The following is a 19,537-nucleotide window of genomic DNA, read 5'->3' as shown; positions in this document are numbered from 1 at the left end:
GGTAGGACCCGGTAAATTTTTATTAATGAAGTTTTTATTTCAAAATCTGAGATGCAAATATGTTTGTATACCTGTAATTAATTTAGCTTATAGAATCGACCAGTCCGCTTCTGGGAGGCACATTAACTGGTTTTATTATACTCGACCCACGTATTATTCGCATCGCATCAAGACTTCTGAGTATTTAAATCTCAGAATATTTTTCAAAGTGTCCGTAGCTTATTAAGAAGATTTTCTTCCGTCTAGCTTTAGTCCCGGTTGCATCCTCACCACTCTGGAGAGGAGCCCGAAGTATGCTTTTGACCGTGGATCCTGGATTGGGTGAGTCAGGTTTTTACACGAAGCGACACCCGTCTGACCTCCGCAACCTTTGCCGGGGAACCTAATTCGTATTGGATCAGTAGCTAATTGTGCCAATTTTAATTAGATAATTAAAAGTGTTTGCTAAGATCTTTTACGTCTCGATGTGACGGCCGGCTGACGATAAGTACAACGATAGCGTGTTTTTGTCAGATTTGAAGACTTAATAAATAACCAAATTATTATTATTCGTAAGCTGGAATTTTATAAGCAAGTAGATTTTACCCGCAATACATTTCGCCCGCGTGAATATAGCGTCATCAACAAAAAGCGTCGAATTAAGCGCTACGTACGAAAAAAAAAACAACGAATTGGGCCCAACTTACACGTGCGAATATAGCGCCACCACCTACAAAAAAGAAAAGAATACAGGTTTTTCGCAAATTATGCATTCCTTCCGGTAAACCTAGTCTGTGAATAACTTCAAAACGGATTATAATTCGGTACTTTCAGAAAATATTATGTTAGTTAGTTTCAGACTGTAATATACAGACAGAATTTTTTATACTTATAATTTTAGTGTTTTCTAAGTTTAGTCAGCTTTCCCTATGCTTTTCTATAACATAGTCTAGTAGTTAGTTATTTGTAGGTAATTATAAGTGACGGTAATGCAAAATTATTTGGACTATTTTTTCTCAAAACAACTAGATTTAGACGGCATATCGCAATAGACAAACAAATTGTACTACAAAGACTTCATCATTTCCATACATACATACATATGATCACGTCTTTATCCCTTACGGGGTAGACAGAGCCAACAGTCTTGAAAAGACCGACAGGCCACGTTCAGCTGTTTGGCTTAATGATAGAATTGAGATTCAAATAGTGACGGGTTGCTAGCTGATCGCCTAAAAGAAGAATCCCAAGTTTATAAGCATCATTTCCTTTCGCAACGAAATTTGAAAAGTTTTCATCTGGCTAATCGCTGTTTCATTTTTTATCATGATGTGAAACGAGACACCGATAGTTTTTCGCGCTATACGCTACTGGGGCTGGAGTGGATACTTCTTTTGTTTTTACATATCTTCATCAAATTTTTATACAAGCTTTTGATACTCTTAATGTCACAACAGAAACGAGAACGAGTTATCCTCCCGGCGTTAGTCCCTTGTAGAGGGGTCCCGGCCCGGGGTCCGCTTAAAGATACCGAAGCGAACCCCATCCACGTTAACTGGCCTAGTTGGGATTTATGAACCGAACAAAACATGATCCTCCTGACCTTTAGTCCCTGTTGCATACTCTCTCTGGAGAGGAGATGGATCCCTAACTGGAGGTATACTTTTTAAACCCTCTAAGAAATATGAGAGGAGTGTCTCTGTCTGTGGCATCATAGCTCACAAACGGATGAAGCGAATTTAATTATTATTTTTTGGATGAAAGGTAATTTACGTGCGAGTGTTCTAAGACATGTTTGATCAAAATCGGTTGAGCCGTTTAAAAGTTGGAGTTTAAAGTGGTAAAGGAAGACCGAATGTCGGCGATTATACTCGAGTGAAAGCACACACAAGTGATAGAGAATATTGATTATTTTAATCGAGAGTGTTCATAGCTTAACCCCAAGAGCAAAAAAGAGACGTGTTATAAGTAAAATTAATGTCGGGGGTTTTAGTAACTTTATTCCACCTTTCTTATGGTCCGGGCTACTCATGTCTCTGGAGGAGCCCGGGGTGCGCCGTTAAACAAATATCTTGTACTAGCTGTGCCCGCAACTTCGTCCGCGTGGAATAGTTATTTTGGACATCATTGAAGCCCTCAAGGATGAATAATTTTCCCCGTTTTTTTCACATTTTCCATTATATCTTCGCTCCTAATAGTTGCAGCGTGATGTAATATAGCCTAAAGCCTTTCTCGATAAATGGTCTATTCAATACAAATTTTTCAATTCGAACCAGTAGTTCCTGAGATTAGCGCGTTCAAACAAACAAACAAATTCTTCAGCTTATAATAATAGTATAGATTGGTAAAGTCAGGTTTTTACACAAAGCGAGATCAAAGGGGAACTAACAACTATTGGATCATGGCAACCACACGTCCAATTGCCTGAATGTGCAGGTTATTTCACCACGTTTTCTCACTGTTTCTCTATGCCTTCAGATTGCACTCACATTCATATAACCCAGATAAAACTCATTGGTACATTTCCAGGGAAGGTTTAGGTGGCTAAAACTCTTTTTTTTTTGGACTAATTGAGAACCTTCGGAAGTCGGTTAAACATGTCTTGTGATTTTGCATTACTGTTTGTATGTTTAAGCATGCGCGTGCGCAATTTGAGTACAGCGAAGCGTTGTTAAGCGGTGATGGTGAAGGTTAATAATTTTCGATATACAAAAAGTCATCATCCTGGCGGTTTTTTTTACCGGGGAAAGATCACTGGGTAAGACTAGGATCTACATAAATATATACGGGACAGATTACACAGATTGCGTTAGCCTCGAAGTTAGTTCGAGACTTGTGTAACGACATACTAACTCAACGATTCATCATATAATCACGTCTACATCCCTTGCGGGGTAGACAGAGCCGTCTTGAAAGACCGATAGACCACGTTCAGCTGTTAGGTTTAGTGATAGGTTACTAGCCTAACGCCTTAAAGAAGAATTTTAAGTTTATAAGCTTTAGTAATCTTTTACGACAGCGGTTAAATTATTTTTTAAATTCGTGCCGGTAACCACACATAACCTGGAACTTGCCATGTATATTCCTTAGCGTTTGAAGGGACGCAGTTAGGGAGAGTATGTTCTGAAATTATTAATAATTGTAAATTGTGTGTAGCAAATGAAATAAATGAATTATCTATCTATCTAAATTCCCACGGGTAATGGTTATACCGTAATTTTATACTAGGTATATTTTAAAGAAATAACCTTCGCTGTTCTTAAATATGCTGTAGATGTAATAATTTCCAGAAGATCATCGATTTTTATATCAATTTGGATTCTTTACCATCAAAGCCAGAGTTATATTGCCATATGTTTAAGTCTGACAATTTTTCCTCTATTTATTGCTGTTGTAATATAATTGCATCAACCACTACTTTCTCTTATAAGTAAATAACTTGTGGAATGCGGAAAAGATAAAATTTTAATAATCATTTGGTGCCACGTTTTGGGAAGACTTAAAATGATGACTGTTGTCATTTCCTTAATTAACGTACGTTAAATTACTACACGCGACAAATAATACCTGCCATATAAAGAAATATATACGGGACAAATACACAGATTGAGTTAGTATCAAAGTAAGTTCGAAGCTTGTTTTATGAGATACTAACCCTACGATACTTTAGATCTTTAACTCCGAAATCTTTGAAGGTTTTGGACGGACAAGCAACTTGTCAATACCTCTGAACCTCTAAGCTGTCTGAATCTAGACTTTAGCCTTATAAGTGTCCCCATAAGAGATATTTTAATTATCATATATGGGGTAGCGCACTTGTTTGCTTTTGCTTCTCCCGAATATAGCCTACTATAATTATTATACTTCAACATCTCTATTAAATTATTCAGTCTTATAAAAACCTGTTATTTAAGTTCACCCTGGTGTCTTGTCATCATCCGGGGGATCGGTATGTTGACATTGGTACAATTATCGATGGGCGGCATACAAATGTGTGTATATGAGAGAGGAAAAATGCAGGGCCATGATGAATGAAAAATTTTCACATTCGTGTTAGTTACGGCCTCTTTATCGATTGAGGAGGAATATCAAGAAATGCTCTTTACCGTGTTAGAGTTACCCACTAAAACCGCCTCGCGACCTGACATGATTTTCAAATCGGAATGAATACCGTTGGCATGAAGACAACAAGCCATCAAGATAATGAACGATCGTTTCTTGTTATAGGAACGGACGGCGACGCGCCCAAGCGAAAGAAAAAGAAAAAAAAGGGGGACGTTAGCGCGACACCGGAGCGCGTAGAGCACAGGGTGAACCTTACTGCCATACTGCAGTATTCCAACGCCAGTCCGTTCCGAGACAAGACCATACGTGGCTTCTCCTGCCTGTATTGCGCTAAATCCTTCCAAAATATAGACGAACTCAGGTCCCACACGGCGCTCCAATCAGAAAAAGAGAAACTTAACTCGATGATAGACTACAAACTCAGTTATAACCCCATAAAGTTGGACATCACCAATCTCAAATGCACAGTCTGCGATCTGCCGTTGAGGGATCTGATCGATCTGAAGGACCACTTGATCAGTATTCACAATAAAATTATACACAAGCACATAAAAGACATAATTCTACCGTTCCGATTGGAGAACGGCTCGAACTTCACATGCGAAATTTGCTCCGCCATTCATGTGTCGTTCAAGAATTTGTATCACCACATGAGCAGTCATTACAGGAACTATTGTTGTAAGAAGTGCGGTGCCGGATACATAACTATAGCAGCCTTGAGGAAGCACAGAAAGACGCACGCGCAGGGCATATTCCCCTGTGCATATTGCGAGAAATCCTACACGTCTTTGACAAAGAAACGCAACCACGAGAAAGGAGTCCACACGGGTGGTTGGTTAAGGAATAAATGTCCACATTGTCCGGAAATTTTCGTGAGCTATTACGACAGGAGCGAACATCTAGTTAGGGTTCATAACGAAACGCCGATAGTGTATCCGTGTAATGCTTGCAACAAGACCTACAAGAAGAAATTCGAACTGAACAGGCATATAAAGCATCATCATTTGCAGCAGCGCAGCTTTATGTGCGATAAGTGTAACGCTAAATTCTTTTCGAAGCGCGGACTGGTGGATCACATATCGAGACACACGGGTGGGGAGGTCTGCACTTGTGATGTTTGCGGGAAGACGTTTTCCCGACCGAGAACCCTGAAGGAACACATGAAATTGCACGAGGACGACAAGAGATATCAGTGCGAGATCTGCAAGAAGACATTCATGCAGAAATGCAGCTTGAAAAGCCATGTAAGACTGCATCAGGACGATCTAGACATTTTCAAAGAGTTCGATGATGTTAAACATTTAATTGACAATAGAGAGTTGACGCTGAAAGAGATAGCAGCGGAAAGTAGGAGGAAAGAGCAAGCAGAGAAGATGAAGAATGACTTTACTGGTCAGATGGAAGGATGTTAATAAACTCAACAATACATTACACAGATATTTTATGTTGAGAGAATCGCCATTAGATTATCGTTTTATTTTACACTAAGTTTGTGAAAAAATGTGTTTCTGCCCCAAGTTCATTAGTAGTGATGCTGCATCATGTACCATTACATACACCTACAACCGGTAGGTTTATTAAAAATGTATTTACAACTTTATTTATTACAAACACAAGGTTTACTTTAACTATAATAATGTTGTAAAAATTATTTTACTATACACGCCACGTTTTTAACGCAATTTTTATAATTATATTGAGAAAAATAGATAATAGAATAAAATATTATGTATACCTATAAATACTTCGTTTTATTTTTAAGCAAATATTTGTCTCGCTGTACGGATAGCCATAGACACTAATAAACAAAGCCACTCTTCTTTAATAATTTCAGAAATAATGCCGTATTTTCTTACTCATTCTATCACACACGCTCATGACAAAAATATCTCTTTGTACTTGAACGAAGAAAATATTATTTAAAAAGTTAAAGATAACCTCTTCGTTGTCACTTTAACAAAGAAATTATTCAAATTCAAATTTTTTATTCATTATTATAGGATACTTCATATCGCTTAATGATCGTCAAAACTTTTAGTTTCACAACATTGGTTGACGTCAAATAAATTACTTAAAAACTAAGTTTACTACCGCTTCCAAGGCGTCAGTGCAGAAGAAGCGGTAACAAACTGCAATGCAGCATTTTCTTCAACAACGTCAATTTCACAAGTATCCAAACTTAGAATAGAATGTGACGAAATGTGGTGCATGACTACGATAGGATTAGAAATTGCGAATCACGTTTGGTTTAAGACCTTAAAGTAGAGTTGCATTACGCTGAAGGTATTAAAAAATGTTAACCGTACGGTCATCGAAGCTCTGACCTAACTTAAATTTAATGTTTATGTAAACTCATTACCCCTAAAAATGCTCTGCACTACGACCATTTCTAAAGTTATTTTTGTACAAATTAATAATAATTTCTAAAGAAATACTCATGAAAGACTAGACTTTATAAAAGGCTTAAAAGTTATGCTATTGACATTTGGAAGATGAAAAAGATTCTATAGAAGAAAATGTAAAGAAGAGTGTGGCATGCTTAGAGTTGTTGGCTGTGCAAAGCTTCATATCCTCAGATGTACTGTTTATAAATTAAGAAGACTAAACGTCGCGTGAACGATTATTTTTCTTTTATAGGTAAAACGAGGGCGTCAAAAAAACGAAAAGCGATTAAGGAGGAAGGTGAGACAGAGTTGCTTGACGTAGTTTACCGTGAGAAACACGTGCCCGAGATGAAGAAGCAGTGGCATAACCTCAATCTACTACTAAAATACTCTAACGCCACTCCTTTCAAAGATAGAAACGACGCAGGATATATATGCGCATACTGCTACAAAACCTTCCCTGATGCACAGATTCTGAGGTGTCACACGCATAACGATCACGACAGAGACAAACCGTCGTACAAAGCGGGCAGTGGAATAGCCAGTTTCGTGGCCATGTTAGATATAGTAGATCTGAAATGTACATTATGTAATCAACCTATGGAAACACTGAACGTCCTGACGGAACACCTAGTCAGGGTTCACGATAAGCAGTTCTACGAAGGAATAACAGATTATTTCCAGCCGTTCAAGTTGACGAATGAACAGCAACTCAACTGCTGCCTTTGCACGGAAGTTTTCCACAACATGAAGCTATTGATGCAGCATATGAATAAGCATTATAGGAATTTCATCTGTACGGTGTGCGGCGCTGGTTTCGTGAATAGTTTCCGTTTGAACAGACATGAGACGACGCATGAAAAGAAGAAATCCAGCTTCCCGTGCAAACATTGCGAGCAAGTCTTCGCTGCCGAGTCTAAACGGAAGGCGCATGTTTACACGGAGCATAAAGGCATTGCTGGAGACAGCGTTTGTCAGATCTGCAAAGCTAGGTTTAAGAATTATTATCAAAAAACACGCCACATGATTCAGGTGCATAACGCTGAAGGTATCAAATGTGATATGTGTGAGAAGAAATTCCATCTGAAATCAAATTTGATGTTGCACATGCGCGGTGTGCATTTGAAAGAGAGACCTTACGAGTGCTCGGTTTGCAGTATGGGCTTCTTCGTGAAGCGGCATATGCTGGGGCACTACTTGGCGACGCACACTAACGAGAGGAAGTACAAGTGTGAGGTTTGTGGGAAAGCGTACGCGACTCAGAATAGCAAAGGGAAGCACATGAAGAAGAACCACGGAATCTCAAAGAGTTCAATGATGGCCCAGACTGTTCCCAAATGCATGTCGAATACTCAATAGTACATAGTTGTACGCATTTATATTCTGTCACCTATTTGTTATAATATATAGGTATCTTGTGAAATGAGTTGATTGATTTTTATTAAATACATCATTGGTTATTGAGATAGAGAAAGAAATGGCAGAATATTTTGATTGGAGGGGAAAATGTGGAGTGTAAGAGTTTACATCAGATTATTAAATATAAATAAATATATACGGGACAAATTACACAGATTGAGTTAGCCTCGATGTAAGTTCGAAACTTGTGTTACGAGATACTAACTCAACGATACTATATTTTATCATAAATACGTATATAGATAAACATCCAAGACCCCGGCCAATCAGAGAAAGTTCGTTTCTCATCATGCCCTGGCCGGGATTCGAACCCGGGACCTCCGGTGACACAGACAAGCGCACTACCGCTGCGCCACAGAGGCCGTATTAGTTGGATTAGAATAAGTCGCTAAAGGTCATCACTATTACCTACCTAATACCTTTGTGTCTCTAATGTATGACAGAGGCAAGATCCTCTCGACGATGATGATCTATCATGACTGAAAGTTGGCGGAAGGCTAATTGCAAGAAATTAATCAATTCTTGCGATGTGGCGGGGCTTTGTTGGTGATGATTTGATAATAAAATTAGTTTTATCTTGATTTTCTCAAACTCCGTATCGTGTCTCCCATACGATAATTATATCCCACGGAAACCAATTCAGTTACCCACTTAAGTCTGGGGTGGCAGTCCCATCTTATAGATTTGGTAAATGTGTCTTCAAAAGAATTTCAAAGTCAATATAAACAAAAGGATCAAAAGCTCGATAAAAAAGCGATCGCGATATCTAAAAAAATGATGTGATAGGCAAGGTACAGGTGACAGGATTGCACGAACAGATGATTAAATATGAACAAAACACTAGAAGCAACAATTTGTTTTCAACTAGGTTTTGCCTAAGGCTTCGCTTCCTAGAAATAAAGGTAGCCGATCTTGAAGGTCTAGTTCATGTCTGTCCAAATTTCATCAAATAAAAATCATTCAAATACTTTACCATCTCTAAATACTTACAAAGAAAAAAGAAATACAAATCTTTACACTTTATAATATTAGTATCATAGTGTAAAAAAATTAAATTGTTAATTCGCTACTTTTGTTCGTAGGTTACGGCAGCGAAGCCACTAATAAACAGGCAAATGAGCCAGATGTAAGTAATTCAAAAATAAATCTAATGAAAATTGATAATCTCACGAAAAACATAGACCAAGACATTTCTACTACTTTTACTAAAACGGAAATTAATAATGAGCCCAGAAAGAAATCAGGATCCCGAAAAACACGTTCAAAAATAGGCTCTCCCAAGTCATTGATGGCAAAACATTTACACAACATCAGAGAGATCCTCCTCTACTCTAATGCTACTCCAATTAAATCTTACCTCTCTTCAGGCTACCTCTGCTCCTTTTGCGCCGAATGCTTTACTGACCCAGCGGATTTGAAAGGACACACATTAGACAAACACGACGAATCGGAGAAAACGACGTTTATGCAAGGTTCTCCAATGATAAACTACGTAGCCAAGTTAGATGTCACAGACCTTAAATGCTATATATGTCATACTGCAATGGAAAATCTAAAAGAACTTCTCAATCATCTACGCGATGATCACGATAAAAAATTCTTTACCGACATTGAGGATCACATTCTTCCCTTTAAATTTTCAAAGAGTAAAGATAATAATATTATATCAACTTGCGTCATCTGTTCGAATGTTTATTTGAGTTTTAAGCAAATTCAGGAACATATGAACGCGCATTATAGTAATTATGTGTGCGATGATTGTAGTAAACCTTTCGTCAATATGCATGCCTATAAATGTCATATGAAACGGCACGAGCAAGGTGCTTACAAATGCAGCTACTGTGAAAAGGTTTTCAGCAGTAATGGGAAAAGGTGTACTCACGAGAATCACGTGCACATAGGAAATCGATTGAAGAACAAATGTCCACATTGTCCGGCGAAGTTCGTCGATTATTATACTAGGAAAAAACATATGGTCGAGGAGCATGGCGCCGAGCCGGTCACACTAAATTGTCTCTCATGTGAAAAGGTGTTTAGTTCTAAAGTTCAATTAAGGGTACACACAAAGCGAGATCATTTGCTGGAGAGGAATTATGAATGCACAGAGTGTAACGCGAAGTTCTTCAGTTCGAAGGGGCTGAAGCAACATAAGCTTAAACACACGAGTGAGAAACAATTCAAGTGCGAGTTTTGCGCAAAGGAGTTCGCAAGAAGCTTCACCCTCAGAGAGCATTTGCGTATTCATTTAAATGACAGAAGATACGAGTGCGCGAAATGTGGACACACGTTTATTTACAAGTGTAGTTGGCAAAACCATATGCGGTCAAAGCATGGTGAAACATTGTAAATTATTTATTAACAAGGCATAAACTATTCTGATTCTGTAATTCTTATTCAATAAATGCCTGCTAACGATGAGGAGGTATTATTTATCTATGTTTTTTGGTTGGTCACCCTGTTTAGAAATAATATTTTTTTTTGCATTAGTGGACTGAAGTAAACTCGTTTCTTTGTCTATATACATAGGAATATCCGGGGTCCGCTGATAACCAGTAGATATCATGTCGTGTACCTCTGATCTTCATGACCTTAAGGGAAACTTATTAACAGGGTCAGAATAATGGTTGTTAAACCAAGTGCTCGTCGCCTTTTAGTCTTTTTAAGACAGGTGGCTCTGTCTACCCTGCTGGCCGTTGACTTGTACCCACTAACGTATAAAAACTATTCAACGGCCAGCCATATTTTATTGACTTTAATAAATAAGAAATCGCAGTTATGAGCCTTAGACTTGGCACGACTTTGTCTAGATTTCATAACTTTTTAGAGATAAACAAGCAGCTCCATCGAAACTTGGCTAGTTTTTTACAGAATGTTATGGGTGGGATGATATTGATACACATAAAACTCATCACTTATTTACAGAGGCTAAGTTACAGTTCCTTACACCGTTCTTACTCTAGTACTTTTTATTATAACTGTCTCGTTCGGTTTTATTAAATCTTCAAGTAACTAAAAATCTTCATCGATGCTTAGCTCGATAAATATTAAATACCTTTGATCCTAAATGTGGCCTTCGAGTCTTGAGCCTGTTTCCTAGTAAAAGTCATGATAAGTGTCAAGATGCATATTTTGCTACTTATTTTTGCGGAGTTATATTTTGAGTCGTTCAAACTTTATCGGTTCATTCGTGTGTAACGTTATTATTTTTGTCGTAGGTGACTACGATAAGGGCGGTAAAGTTTTCCATCTTTTGGACTCCGATCCGGCTTTCACGAAAACCTCGAAGGACAGTAAGGATTTGATAAAACTGTTTCGCAATTCTAAGGCAGAGTCCATGTGCGAATTGCAGCTTCACCTGTTGAATTTAAAGAAGATATTGAGATATTCCAATGCTACTATCCTTCAAAGCTGCACAGAGGCCGGGTACAGCTGTTTCTTCTGCGAACAGCGCTTTAGTGACCCGGCCGATCTTAAAAATCACAATATGAAAGACCATATCAATCCAAAAATTAATTTCGCTAAAATTTCGCTAAGAAACTATCTTGTCAAATTGGACATAACCGAGTTGCGTTGTAAACTTTGCGATCTGAATATCGATACAGTTGAGACGCTTATGCAACATCTGAAAGCGGTACACGAATATAACTTGTACGTGGGCTTGAAAAATTACCTCATGTCGTTCAAATTTGATACCGACGAACTAAAATGCGCGATTTGCTCGAAGAAATTCAAATCTTTTAAAATTCTAATGGTGCACATGAACTCGCATAATAGGAATTTCGTTTGTAATATTTGCGATGAAGGGTTCGTCAACCATTCGAGACTGAGCAAGCATAAAATAATACATGAAACAGGCACTTTTAAATGTGACACGTGCTCGAAAGTTTTCGACACTTTGGGTAAATGGAGGCAGCACGAGGCTCATGTACATAAAATGATTCATAAACACCGGTGCAGATATTGCGACGAAACTTTCAAGGAACATCATTACAAGAAGAAACATTTGGTAGAGAAACATGGATATACTCCTGAGGAGTTCCCTTGCAACGCTTGCGATAAGGTGTTCACAAGGAAAGTGAGTTTTAATCTCCACATGAGACGTGATCACTTACTGGAAAGGCCATTTCAATGCATGGAGTGTCCTAAAAATTTCTCGGCTAAAGTCGGTTTAGAGAATCATAGGTTGACGCATTTGCCAATGAAGATGTTCCAATGTGAGCTGTGTAAAAAGTCCTATACGACCAAGAAAAGTATTAAACAGCACATGAAGATACACAATGATGATAGGAGATGGAAGTGTGAGCACTGCCTGCAGGCGTTTGTTCAGAAATGTAGTCTTAAGTTGCATTTGAAAACCAAGCACAACGTTATTATGTGAAACTAGCTGCGCCCGCAAATTCGTCCCCGTGGAATAGTTATTTTGGGCATCATTGAAGCCATCAAGGATGAATAATTTAGCCCGTTTTTTTGCAGCATGATGTTATATAGCCTAAAGCCTTCCTCGATAAATGGTCTATTCAACACGAAGAATTGTATTATATAATAACTTTTTTATGGAATAAATAATTTTCACCCAAAATTAAAAAAAATATTATATCTATTATAGAAATATTGTTTTTAAACATGAATTATTCGTGCAGGGAATGAAGAAAAAAATAAACTAAGTATTCTAAATCATTTTTTATTGTGTTTAAGCCACCCTCTATGACACAAAGAAGAGACCTAGTGATTCGCTCATACTTACATCTATTCACGTCTTAACCCCTTACGGGGCACGAAGAGCCAACGGTCCTGAGAAGACTGTGAGGCCACATTCAGCTGTATGACTTAATGATGGAATTGAGATCCAAATAGTAACAGGTTGCTAACCCATCGCTTAAAAGAAAAATTCCGTTAATTAACCTTTCCTTTTATTGTCTTTTACAAATCTGCATGTTAAGAGAGCAACTAGAACACACTTATGTTTTTTTCGCAACCAGACCGGCGTGGAAGCCACGTTTATTTAATTATGCCTGATAAGTCTTTTGCAATAGAGGGGAAATTGAGATGATCGTCATAAGACTGTAACTTATATGGATGACCTAAAATGTATTTTCATCTGTATGCATATTTCCGGGAAAAAACAGGTTCACCTCGCCATTGTGGGCTTGGTTTGTGGTTTGAAAGATGATTATCGATAGACTTATACAAGGACCTAAAGTCCGAAATAAAATATTAAATGTTATTTCCTCTTGTTGATATTTATCAGTGTAGTTAAGGAACATCACAGATTTATCGGCTGTGCTATTTCGAACCTTGCGCGAAGTTAAGTGTTCATCGTATCATTTAAGAAAAGCTGAATATCCACGGTTATTAATGAAAGTGTTTAATATAAGTGTTCTGTAGCATACAGATTTTCATACAGATATCGTTTTCTTCGTAGGTGGTCGACGTGTTAAAAAAGAAAGAGACAGATTTCAAAACGAAGTCAAAGAAGGAGAAATAAGATCACCTTTCAAAGAAACTCTAAGCGAAAAAAAGGCTAAAAGAGAGGAGTTAAAGAAGCATCATATGAACTTGAAAATGATACTGCAATTTTCGAACGCAACACCCATACGGTGCTATGGAGGACTAGGGTACTCCTGTTTCTTCTGCGATCAGCAGTTTCCAAAACCAGCTGATTTGAAAAAACACACAGATGGCACGCACTCTACTGTACATAATCTCCAGTTCAAGAAAAGGGGTTTGGGTGATTACTTTGTTAAGTTAGATATAACAGCGCTTCGATGCAAATTATGCCAGCAAAATGTTGAAGATATAAAAACACTTATGGATCATTTGAATTCAGTACATGATAAGAAAATATATATGAATCTGAAAGATTATATCCTTGCCTTTAAATTCGATACTGAGGAGCTAAAATGTCATGTTTGTTCCAACATGTTCACGAAATTCAAAAAATTACAAGAACACATGAACGCGCATTACAGAAATTTCGTGTGCGATATTTGTGACGCCGGCTTTGTTAATGAGAGACACCTGCTGACGCACAAGGAGTGTCACATCTTAGGGACGTTCAACTGCAGTTTTTGTGACAAAGTTTACGACACGGACAGGAAGAAAAAGTTGCACGAAAAGGCGGTGCACAGCGTCATATCAAAAAATATGAATCGCTGCGGCTGTTGTAATCAAACTTTCAAGTCTTACCTCTCGAAGCAGAAGCATTTGGTCGAAGCACATGGAGTGCCAGAGCTGAAGATTAAATGCCAGGCTTGTGAAAAAGTGTTCACGAGTAGAAGGATGTTCACTGTACATATGAAACGTGATCATTTGCTAGAGAGACCTCATAAGTGTTCACAGTGCGACAAGAGTTTCTCTAGTTCTTTCACATTGTCAAACCACATGCTGACGCATACGGGGCTGAAGTTGTTCAAATGTGAAGTCTGCAAGAAGTCTTACGGAAGGAAGAAGACATTGAGGGAGCACATGAGAATCCATAACGATGATCGGAGATTTAAATGTGAACATTGTGGGCAAGCGTTTATACAGAAGTGCAGTTTGAAAGGACATTTGAGTTCAAAGCACGGGTTAACGCTATGAAGGGGAGATGAATATATAACATGCATTTCGGATATATAGAGGACAAAACTTAGTTTAAACTCGCCAAAATTGACCACTAGGTACACTCCAAAGTAGTGATGTACAAAGGCAAAGGCAAAGCGTATTTTTACAAAGAGCTCGGTGTCGTTCTATTCAAGTTTAGAGAGTTCCAGAGTTCAAATCTATTCAAAGAAGACTTTGGAGTCCTTTGTCCTCGCTTAGGTCGCCTCGGTTGCCATTCGGTTTTCTTGTATTGCTTGGTATCACTTCCAAAAACTGACTGATGCGTGCGAGTGGATTGTGCAGCTAGCTGGAAAATTCCAGAACTGATGTGCACGTGTGAAATAAATTGCTCTTCTGCTCCGAAACACTAAGCCTCGAATCGTACAGGCAACAGCATATCACATTTACCAAAATTCGTCTTTATTACCGCGTCATAGAGTTCTATGCAGGGTAACTTCATGTGGGGTGGTGACAGCTTCGTGTCGTAGGTTCGTAGTTGTAGTGGTTCCCAAAACAAAATAAGATAAACCACTTAGCATTTTACTTAATAAAACTAAACTAAATACAAACCAAGACTGCGTATAAATAAGGAATCTCTACGAATATTAAACAATGAATTGGTTAATCTTCATACCGAAAATGTTAAAATTTTATCTGTGAATGAGTACCTAATAACGTTGAATTGTGTTGTTGATGAGAATAATTATGCAAGATGTGTAAATGTTATTTTGAAACCTTTATACAAATGTTGTTTTAATTTTACGTTGTAAATGCTAGATTTTGCGCGAGGCTTATCATCTGTGAAAATTAAAAAAAAGTAACCTGTTACTGAAAGTTTTGTTTGTCTCTGTCTATTCTGTAACGATTCATGGGTTTAGTATGTTTATTTATTATCTATGAATTTAATTTATCTAATTGTAGTAATTCGAAATAACAAACTTGCTCCGCGGTGAATAGGATAAATATAAATTATTTCAGAATACAAATTATATAAATGTGCATATATTTGTTTCATTGTGTTGCCCTTATTTCTGTCTTGTCGTCGTATGTAATGTCTTCATCGTAATACATTATTCAATAAAAAAAAAATGCGCAGCTTTTCCGGAGGCTTAGGCAGAGACATAATCTTTCCACTTGCCAGAATCCCTACATATTTATTAATTTTTTAAAAACTTTATTGTACAAAAAATGTACTAGTGTTAAAAAATATTTTTTCAACACTAATTACCTCTCCTCCGAAGATCGTACTTTAGCACGTATGTGATGAATTCTATTGTTTTTAATTATAAATCATTCGTTCTCCCTACATTACCCGATGAGTTGACTACGGGAAAACTTGGACTTTCTAGAAAGTTCCGCAAGGAAACGGAGGCAGCTCAAACTATTACCAGAACTGGCTCTTATCGCTAGAATATGTGTAACGCCCTGCATTCTTTTTAGTTTTTCTTACCTGATTAATATCGTGACCTAACCTGTTATTCATTATATCTAAAAACGGAAATCATACAGCAACGAGAGCAAAAAGTGAATGATCTTTTTTTGTTTGTAGGTCACCACGGGATAACAATCAAAGTTGAAAAGATTGAGGTTAAGAAAAGCACTTGGCAAAACAGATTACCTAAAAACGAAATGGTGAATAATAAATTACGAAGGAATAGTGATGATGAGAAATCAATTGAGATGATAGCAATTAATGAAATCCACAAACACAAAACTAATATAAAGGAAATAATAATGAACTCGAATGCAACGCCCATAAGAGGTCACGCTGGGATAGGTTATGTGTGCAGTTTCTGCCCGGAACAATTCCCAGATCCAGCAAATCTAAAGACCCATACATCATTAAACCATCCTGATATTTCTAAAGCTTACTTCATGAAAGAGACACTTTTCGATTTTTATGTTAAACTGGATATAACTGGTTTACATTGTAACATTTGCGATGGAAATATAGACACAATAGATGGATTGATAAATCATTTGGCTGAAGAACACTGTATTAAAGTTTATAAGGGCGTTACAAATCGCTTTTTGCCGTTCAAATTTGACACCGAATGTCTTCAGTGCTGCATCTGTTTCAATGCTTTCAACAAATTTAAAACGCTCTTATCACACGTTTACACATCACACTTTAGGAATTACATTTGCGACGTCTGTGAAGCCGGATTCGTCAATCTCCGTAATTTGAAAGGTCACAAGATATCCCATCAAATCGGATCATTCAAATGTGACCTATGTCCGAAAATATACAAAACAAAATCGGCGAAAACTATGCATGAAAAACTGGCGCATAGTAATAAAAATAAACTGTTCAAATGTGGATACTGCAGAGAGACCTTCAAATGGTTTCAAACTAAAGAAAAGCATTTGGCCGACGTGCACGGGGTGAAATCCAGTGGATTGAAATGTCACGCTTGTGACAGGACGTTTTCAACTCGTTCGAGTTACACGATCCATCAGAAAAGAGATCATTTGATGCACAAACCTCACGCGTGCGTTCGATGCGATATGAAGTTCTCCACGACAACTGAATTGAAAAATCACATGGTGTCGCATACTGGCGTGCGGTCTTTCAAATGTGAGGTGTGCTTGAAGGCGTACCCGAGAAAGAAGACGCTGACGGAGCACATGCGGATACACAATAACGACAGGCGGTTCAAATGCGAGCACTGTGGACAGGCGTTCGTGCAAAAATGCAGCTGGAGAAGCCACATGAGATCCAAGCATGATGAGACCCTGTAATGTCTTAAAATCATATATGTTGTTTCGAACTAACGTTATCGACATGAAAATATACTGTTTCGCAACAAAATCGGCAATTGCACTATGAACGAGTTGATAGCTTTGAAGCGCTTTTATAACTATAGGTACACTTTTTCTGGATATGTAGATATACGTTATTATTGTACGCGTAATTTTAAATTAATTTCGTTATGTTTTAGTTATTTGTCATTCAGAAAGCGAATTATAATTTCCTAAAAATTTATTTTGTTTCATTGAACACAAAATTTATGACCAATAATTTCAATCGACAATATGAGTACACCAAATAAACAAAATTTAACAGGGCCAAGGATCGAACTAATATGGCATAAAACGAGTACCACAAATATATCAAGTAGAATGTTGGGGCACATTTTACTAGATCAATTTCATTTAAAAGAACTTTAGTGAATGAATTTAAAACGATTTTATTGAGAAAATAGTTTCTACTGAGAAAATAGGCGTTTCACTTTGCCCCACTGGACAGTTGGTGAGGCAGAGTAAAACAAGCCAAGTAGAATTTTTATTAAACTGTGTTTCTCTAATGCACAAGTTCAAAGTCATTGCGAAAGTTAAGGTGAACGGATAAACGTCGCGATAATATTATGGGCTATAAACGATACTTCCATTAAAAGGTGTTATGTTCATGACAAAAGAAAAGGCGAATGATTACTAAATGAAATCCTTTTGTTTGTAGGTAGTCGTCGGATTGACGCAAAACTCGTGAAAACTTCAATGAAAATCCTTAATGAGACCGAAAATAGAAGTTTAATGACAAAGTTGAAGACAGACAAGAAATTGGCAAATGCTGACGAGCTAAAAAAACATTACGTTAATATAAATGAGATTATGAAAAATTCTAACGCCACACCTATTAAGAGTCGTGGCGGGATCGGCTACACTTGCTGCTACTGCCCGGAGCAGTTCCCCGATCCTGCTGATCTCAAAAAACATAGTATTAACGAACATAATGATATCTCAAAAGCATGCTTTATGCAAAGAAAGAGGTTATTCGAATATAATGTTAGACTAGACATCACCCGGCTTAAATGTAAAATCTGTAACGATTCTATAGAGAATGTTGAAATTTTTCTCAAACACCTAAATGAGAAACACGATATTAAAGTGTTTTTAGATATTAAAAGTCGCATATTGCCGTTCAAGTTTGAGACGGAAAGTCTGCAGTGTTTCATGTGTTTAAATGTTTTTAACAAGTTCAAGACTCTGCTAGAACACATGAATTCTCATTATAGTAATTATTTTTGCGCGATTTGCAACGCAGGCTTCGTTAATTTGCGGCAGTTAGCTCTTCATAAGACACTTCATATCACTGGCTCATACTTTTGCGCCAAAACATTCGACAAGTTGGCAAAACAACAGGGGCATGAAAAAGCAGTACATAAATATAGGAAAATGTTTAAATGTGGATACTGCAGTGAAAGATTTTCGTTGTTACGTATTAAAGAAGAACATATATCATCGGTTCACGGTATTAAGACGTCACCGTTCAAATGCCAAGCTTGCGAGAAAGAATTTGTTTCTTTAAAGAGGTTGTATTACCACACAAAGAGAGATCATCTAATGGAGAGAACGCACGCTTGTAGCGACTGTGAGAAATCTTTTTTTTCAGCATCTCAGTTGAAGGATCACAGGCTATCGCATACAGGTGTGAAGGAATATCATTGTGATGTGTGTAATAAGTCTTACGGGAGGAAATACACTCTGACGGAGCATATGAGGATTCATGCTGATGATAGGCGGTTTAAATGCGAACATTGCGAACAGGCGTTTGTGCAGAAGTGCAGTTGGAAGAGTCACATGCGAGCGAAGCATGGGGCATTGGTCTAAAATACTTAAAAGACAATCTTTTTATCTGCAAGAACTTCATTTTAGGACATGATTATTTCCCCTTAATGATAGTAAACAAATGCAATTTAAGTAACAATAAAATTGTTTTTTAAAAATGGTTTATTTAATTTTGACTTACTTGTCGCCGATGGACCTTAAATTGAAATTTTACGCCCTTTCTCTTGATCAATACCTGCTGAGAATTTATAATTAAATACATCAGTAAATGTACATTTTTTTAGCCTGTTATGTTCCGCTGATCGCCTTCTGTTCTGAAGCCCATACTCCTTCAGTTTTTCTGTGTTTGCCAGATTATTCCATCACTGGTGGCGTAAATATTATGTAGTATTGTTTAGGTTCCCTAGCATAATTGCGGTGGTGAGACGAGATTCGCTTCACTTCAGTATCCTCTCGGGACTAACGGGAGAGAAAGAAATATTCATTCATGTGTGCACTAAATAACAAACACTCAATAAAAAACTATAGCGAGCATTAAA

General features: G+C 37.5%; 1 protein-coding gene across 10 annotated transcripts in view; it reads left to right on the top strand.

The window, feature by feature from the left end:
* The window catches only part of LOC106130076 (zinc finger protein draculin), a 37,650-nt gene that overhangs the window by 5,206 nt on the left and 12,907 nt on the right, over nucleotides 1-19,537 (top strand). The window contains exon 5 of one of the 10 annotated variants that reach the window (XM_060953108.1): nucleotides 17,890-19,336. The exons of 3 other annotated variants lie outside the window; for them this stretch is intronic. In XM_060953108.1, coding sequence (XP_060809091.1) covers nucleotides 17,890-19,040 — 1,151 coding nt within the window. In that variant the 3' untranslated portion in view covers nucleotides 19,041-19,336. Of the gene's footprint in view, nucleotides 1-4,206; nucleotides 5,766-6,681; nucleotides 7,852-8,929; nucleotides 10,264-11,062; nucleotides 12,498-13,269; nucleotides 15,311-15,978; nucleotides 17,484-17,889; nucleotides 19,337-19,537 lie in introns of those variants that run through there. 6 more of the 10 variants (XM_060953104.1, XM_060953107.1, XM_060953105.1 and 3 more) reach the window with 6 other exon arrangements.

The sequence above is a fragment of the Amyelois transitella genome, chromosome 31 (assembly GCF_032362555.1).
Source record: "Amyelois transitella isolate CPQ chromosome 31, ilAmyTran1.1, whole genome shotgun sequence".
NCBI lineage: Eukaryota > Metazoa > Arthropoda > Insecta > Lepidoptera > Pyralidae > Amyelois > Amyelois transitella.
The sequence above is the reverse complement of the archived record's forward strand: the minus strand, read 5'-3'. Positions and strand labels throughout refer to the sequence as shown.